At 38.1% G+C, this 7,250-nt stretch overlaps 1 protein-coding gene across 1 annotated transcript in view; it reads left to right on the top strand.

Annotated features, from left to right (window-relative positions):
• NDUFAF5 (NADH dehydrogenase (ubiquinone) complex I, assembly factor 5) overlaps positions 1–7,250 on the top strand; it is a 32,569-nt gene that overhangs the window by 15,642 nt on the left and 9,677 nt on the right. The window contains exons 6-7 of the mRNA XM_005860572.2: positions 1,630–1,669; positions 4,384–4,581. Coding sequence (XP_005860634.1) covers positions 1,630–1,669; positions 4,384–4,581 — 238 coding nt within the window. The remainder of the gene's footprint in view (positions 1–1,629; positions 1,670–4,383; positions 4,582–7,250) is intronic.

The raw sequence follows: 7,250 nt of genomic DNA on the forward strand, positions 1-7,250 counted from the left end.
TCTAGTCTATATATATAAAAAGCTAATATGCAAAGTGTCCCCTCGGGAGTTCGACCAGGAGCCTGAGAGTTCGATCGCTTGCTATGACATGTGCTGACCACCAGGGGGCGGTGTGGAACAAAGGAAGGCCCTGATAGGCCCTGATTGCTGCACCGGGCCTCTAGTAGATTATAATATGCAAGGCAGTGAGCTAGATGCTTTGGGGGAATACCAAACTGAATTCAGACAGGGATCCTGTCCTTAGTGTCTAATAGAGAAAATAAAATATTCTATGCGGTACCTTATTTCTCCTGCCTTATTATAGTCAGATTTTCTTTCAAAGATTCAACATGCTCAATACAACCCTTTTGATAGTTTTTTTTAAAATGGGTGGACAGTCATCACAGTTTGCTCATTACTTTGCCAGTGTTAGCACTAGAAAGCCTGTGTCCCTGAATACTCCTCAGTCCCAGGTAAACTGGGAGAGTTGTTTACCTTTGCTGTTTCCTTTTCTTCCTTCCTTCCTCCCTTCCTCCCTTCCTCCCTTCCTTCCTTCCTTCCTTCCTTCCTTTCTCTTCTTTTCTTTTCTTTTCTTTTCTTTCATTTTAAATATATGTTTATTGATTTCAGAGAGGAAAGGAGAGAGAGATAGAAACATCAATGATGAGAGAGAATCATTGATCTGCCACCTCCTGCATGCCCCCTACTGGGGATCAAGCCCACAACCTGGGCATGTGCCCTGACCTCCTTGTTCATAAGTCCACACTCAAATACTGAGCCACACTGGCTGGGCACCTCTGCTGTTTTTTTCAGTGAGTTTGTAACTTCTTCCCTGTTTATTGAGGTGTGCTGAGCAAACTTAGAAAAGTATTCAGATTCTATTGCTGAACAAATTTTTGAAAAGTATTCAGAATCTGTCATGAAATGAAAAACATTACAGAGGCTTGGTCTAAGGCAGGGGTGGGGAACCTTTTTTCTGCAAGACACTTATGTTGTTTCCACGTTTTGACTGTTGTGAATAATGCTGCACTGAACATGGGCGTGCAGGTATCTCTTTGAAATAAAAAGTGTTTTTATTTCCTTCAGATATATACCTAGAATTCCTTTGGGTTATATGGTAGTTCAATTTTTAATTTTTTTGAGGAACCTCTATACTATTTCATGGTGGCTGTACCAGTTTACATTCCTACCAATAGTGTACAAGAGTTCCCTTTACTCCACATTTTTGCCAGCATTTGTTGTCTCTTGTTTTTTTCATAATAGCTATGCTAATAGATATAAGGTGTTGATAACTCAAATGATTTGCATTTCCCTAATAATTAGTGATGTTGAGCATCTTTTCATATACCTGTTGGCCATTTGTATGTCTTATTTGAAAAATTTACTTTTACTTTATTCAGCGAAGAATAATTGCACGTATAATCATATCAACAAAGTGAAATACTATCACATTTTCTAGTGTGACAGAAAGAAAGTTTTTCCCTGGGCATATTTTTAAAAACCTGTATAAGATCAATCAGTAAATTTTGATATGCAATTTTAAACTTAAAATTAACTCTTTTTTTTTGTGGTTTGTCATTATATTAGTGATACTTATACTAATTAATTATATGAATTAAGCTAGAACAAATGCGTGTTTTCATGTTTTAGTTTGCACTGGGTGAATGACCTTCCTCGAGCACTTGAACAGGTAAAAAATTTAATGTTGATTCCAGTAGCATGTGTTATTCTATTTATTATTAGAAACTTATAGATGTTTCTGTTTTCACATGGAAACTTATAAATGTTTTCCATCTTATACATCTGACAATTGGAAATTGAAGCAAATCAATTAAGTATTTATTATATTCTGTGGGCTGGATATGTTTGGTGCCTTTTGACATATTAAATACATTGGGTGATTTCCCCCCACCCTGCCAATTCAAAAAATCTAGTATGGAGATACTTAAATATTTATGAAGACTTTAGTAACTTGTACAAGGTAATATTGATATTGCAAGACTTTTTCTGGTTGGGTTTTTTTCCTCCTTAATTACCTATAAATTTTTTGTTAGTACGAACTTATTTATTTATATTTGTATCTTCCTCATGCCTATACTTAGAGAGTTCTCGGTAGATGTTGGTTGGTTGATATTTATCAGCGAATGGCTGAGTGGTAGGTAAAAAGCAGATCACTCTGGCTTGGATCTGCCAAGAAAGCTTCAAGAGGAAGGAATTACTTGAACAGGGCCTTAGAGGGTAGGTTAGGTTTGGAGTGGGAAGACATTCCAGAAAGGCAGAATTAGTATAGGTGCCAGGTACAAGAGCCCAGGAGCATGAGAGGACCAAGAGGAAGCCTCTTTGGAGGATTAGCATAGTGCTTAGAGGTGAGGTATACTGGGACCAGATTTGGGAGGACTTGGGTGACAGAATAAGGAATTTGGAGTTTATACTTTAGGCAGTTCAGAGTCACTGGAGAATTTTGAAGAGGAAGGTGACATGATTAAACAACTGGATGGCAGGATAATAACTACTATATGTGAGGCACATCCCATTTGCCAATCACTTTGTTCTTTTATATGTGTTAAATAACTGTGCAAGATGTCTTCCTTTTGTTGATTAGAAAGCTGATGCCAGAAGTTGGTTCAATTGAAGTGAGATTGTTTCAGTGTTCCAGGCATGAGATAAACTAAACCTAGGTGGGAATGATAGGAGTGAAAAGGAAGAGAGAGGTATTTAGCACTCTGCAAAGGAAGAATCCACGGTTTAGTGGCTGGTTAGATCTGAAGATCAAAGAGAGGGAGGAGTTAAAGTTTTGAGTCTGGATACCTGGGAGAATAATTAGTAAAAGTAGAAGGAAAAATGATAGTGATCGGATAAAGGGAATAGAAAATAATAATGAACAGAAATTCGGCAATTGTAAAGGGGAGTTGGTTTAAGAACTAATATGTGTTGGATGTGCTGGGGAGTGAGTTTGCCAGGAGACAAATGTTCATAGCACAGTAAGTTGAAGATGAATTTAGAGTTCTAAGAAAATGTACAAGCTAAACAGAAGGTTTGGAAAATAATCCTTGTGAAATCCATGGGAATTGATAAGCCCTCTGAGGTAGAGAGAAGCTGCAGAAGCTCAGGACTGAATATTAGATACTTGCTATGTTAGGGTCTGGTGACTAGAGAAGGAAGTAACTCTAAAGGGGCAAAGGGAAGAAACCAAGGATTTTGCAGTTTGCTTATATACTAGTAGTGTTTTGTAATTGCTTCATGTTTTATAATAAGTATGTTTTTTATATTTTATAATATAAAATATATAATTAAATAACATTTAATATAAATTCAAGATGGATACTCTGATTAGAAGAGCCTGCTGTGATTTGGGTCCTGGTTTACTTCAGAATCTATCCTTTCCTGTGATGTTTCTCATTGTAGAGAATAGCCAGTTAAAGCTAGTTACAGATTGTAGGTCTAAGAGGGTCATGAGTAAACATTGGTGATTCTGGAATTCCTTCTAGCCACTACTTTGCTTAAGTTACCAATTAAAATGTTTTTGTTCTCAAGCTAGAAAGAAAGTTAGTTACTTCTCCTGAAGGAAAGCTAATGTGTTTCCAGGTTAATGTTGTGAATCATAATGGTTTCTTTATAAATTAGCTTTTTCTGCATATCAAGCCACCCCAGCTTAGTGATTTAAAACAACAATTTATGTGTCTTGTGATTTTTGTGGGTTGGGAATTTGGGCTGGACTTAGGAACCTCTTCTGGTTCTGATGTGGCTCACCCATGTGTCTGTGCTCCGCTACTAGATTGTCTTGGATCTTGGTGGTCAAGAATGGCCTGAGCTGGGATGCCTGGCTTACCGCTGCTCCTCAGGCTAGCTTGTTCACCACATGGTAGCCACACGGGGCTCCAAGAGAGCAGATAGAATCATGCAAGGCCATTTGAGACCTCAGTTTGACACTGACACACTGTCACTTGCCCTTGCTTTGGCCAAAGCAAGTCACAGGCCAGCCCGATTCAAGGAGTGGGGAAGTAGACTCCATCTCTTGATGGGAGCTGTTACAGAATGGCATTTCAGAGGACACAGACACAGAGGGAACTGTGACTTTTGCAATCTGCTACACTATATACTTTTTTCTTTTGTTATTTTTCTGAATATAAAAATAAGTTTTCTATTAGTAAAAAATTTGAAAACATAACATTTTACAGATACCAATACTATTAATACATGTATTGTCTATCTTTACAACAATGTTAAGTATAATGCCTTTCTGGTAGTTGTTGCCTTAGGTGTTATTTATTAAATTATCTGATCATTAATTTGACAGAATAAGAATGTAATCACAAGATATTTATTTAGACACCATATATTTATTCTTTTACCATTTTTATATATAACGTTTTGAAAAGTTTTGTTGTCTTGTATTTATTACAGATTCATTATGTTTTAAAACCAGATGGAGTTTTTATTGGTGCGATGTTTGGAGGCGACACCCTCTATGAACTTCGGTGTTCATTACAGTTAGCAGAAACGGAAAGGGAAGGAGGATTTTCTCCACACATTTCTCCTTTCACTGCTGTCAATGACCTGGGACATCTGCTCGGGAGAGCTGGCTTTAATACACTGACTGTGGTAACTATCCGGAGTCTCGAGTAACCCAGTAATTACATAGTTCAGAAATAGCTTCTCATTTTAAAAGTAGACAACTATAGGTATTAATAGCATTATGGGAAGGTTTTGGCACTTTTTCTATTGCTCTCTTCTGTTTTTTAATCCTCATCCAAGGATATGTTTGTTTGTTTGTCTTAAAATTGATTTTAGAGAGAGAGGAAGGGGGAGAGAGAGAAGCATCAATAGGTTTCCTCCCAAATGTGCCCCATCCGAAGATTGAACCAGCAACCTAGGTATGTGCTCTAAATGGGAATCAAACCCACAGTCTTTTGGTGTACAGGATGATGCTCCAATCAACTGAGCCACTCAGTCAAGGCTATCTCTCTCTTTTTAAGTTTAGTGTGTATAAATACATATTGATTGACACAAGATAGGAATGTAAAATGTTTAGTATTTGTTATCTGAATAGTAGCTCAAAAACTATGTACCTCAGTTAACAAGGAGGTTATTTTCTTTTTAAAAAAATCTTTATTGTTGAAAGTATTACATAGGTCCTCCTTTTTCCCCCATTAACCTCTTCTAGCCTGCTGCCTCCCTCCCCCGCCCTGGCCCTTACCACCCATTATCTGTGTCCATGAGTTATGCATATATGCATACAAGTTCATTGGTTGATCTCTTCCCACCCACCCTCTTTTGCCTTCCCTCTGAGGTTTGACAGTTTGTACATGTTTCTATGTCTCTGGGTCTATTTTTGATCATCACTTTATTTGGTTCATTAAGGAGGCTATTTTCTAAGACATACTGCTCTATAGAATCTTCAAATGCAGAGGTCGGTGTAATGTGAGCATTAGAGCATTCCCAGTGATAGGTGCCGGGGCTGACCAGCGGACCCTGAGCGATGGATGAATGATTACTCTGACACATGATTGCTGTGAAAGAGAGGGCTAAGGGACTGCCTGGCTATAGGAACCAGACAGCCTCAATCGCCTGCCTCTTCAGATATAAACTTTTGAGATAAAGTTTATCTTTTAGATACAATCAGTAGGGTAAGTAATTTTGGGAGGACATATGTGTCTGCAGTGTCCTTTAAGCAAGGACACCTAAAGATTAAACATAAAGATTCCGGTAAACACCAAGGGTCCGCTCCTGAACAGACTTGTTTAGAAAGATCAAGGAACAATTAGGAGTGGCCACCTTCAGCAAACTTCCCTATGTCGGAATTCCAAGAAGCAAGGGCGGGCCGCCTTCAGCCAACTTCCCTTTTCGGAATTTCTGCCTTACAGACTTTCCAACCAAGTCTCCTGTGCTTCCCTACAGATAGAGGAATGGGTTGTATAGGAATTTACAGCACTACCTCTACCTCCAACCCCTCAGTTGAAATAGTGCCATATGTCCTTCAGCAAACTTCCCTATGTCGGAATTCCAAGAAACAAGGGCGGGCCGCCTTCAGCCAACTTCCCTTTTCCGAATTTCTGCCTTACAGACTTTCCAACCAAGTCTCCTGTGCTTCCCTACAGATAGAGGAATGGGTTGTATAGGAATTTACAGCACTACCTCTACCTCCAACCCCTCAGTTGAAATAGTGCCATATGAGAGAATGTGTATTCACAAGGCCTAGGGTTAAATCAGGGTTAGAAAAGGTAGGATGGGGGATGTACTTCATTAGGGCTGAAGAGATCTGGAAAGCAGACCCACAGGCCATCAGGGCAGAAGAAACATGGAATCAGCATGGTACATGGTTGTCTGACAGGTGTAATTTGGATCCTTACCTTGTCCTTTTACTAGCTAAAGGCATTTAGGGAATTTACTTCACCTCTTAGAGCATTCTTTTTTTCTTTCCTTTTTATTTTTTAATGCAGATGTTACTCACCTCAGGTGGTTGTTAAGATTAAATAACATAAAGGGTGTGAAGTGCCTACATTTCAGTAGATGCTCAATATAGTAGCTTCTGCCTTCCTCTTTCCCCCTCATCCTCCCCTGGCACTTTCCAGGCTAAGGCTTCCAACAGGGGGTCATCTGTAGAGAAAACGATTACCCCCTTCCAACTCCTTTCAATAACAGAGTAATTCTGAAAGACGCCATTACTGCCTTTTATATGCAGTTTTACATATTTCTTTAATGTACGGCATAATAAAATCTAGATTCTCATGTTTGCTCTGCATTTACATCAATTGCAATATCATGTCATGTAACTTCTGAAAAATCCCATTGTATTCTTATGAGAGAATGGAAGATGAAAAAGTCAGATAGCATTTTAGTATAATTATGAAAATAGTTTGACTTCATTGAAGCCTCAAAAGGGCCTTCAAACCACATTTGAGATCTAGAAGTAGCTATCGTCATCAGTTTTGTGTGTAATGTTCCAGATTTTTAAAAATAATAAATACTCTACCATACTATATATAGACATACATACAAACATATGTATATATTTCTGAAACTTATTTTTCATTCTTAATGGAGTATTTTAAATGGTTTCCCAAATCAATACAAATATATTTGCTCTAACTTCTGCGCATTATTCTCTAGTACCGTGGTTCTCAACATTCCTAATGCCGAGACCCTTTAATACAGTTCCTCATGTTGTGGTGACCCCCAATTACATTGTTACAAATTGAACATAATTAAAGCATAGTGATTAATCACAAAAACAATATGTAATTATATATATGTTTTCTGATGGTCTTAGG

This window comes from Myotis brandtii, unplaced genomic scaffold (assembly GCF_000412655.1).
Source record: "Myotis brandtii unplaced genomic scaffold, ASM41265v1 scaffold137, whole genome shotgun sequence".
In the NCBI taxonomy this organism is placed as follows: Eukaryota; Metazoa; Chordata; class Mammalia; order Chiroptera; family Vespertilionidae; genus Myotis; species Myotis brandtii.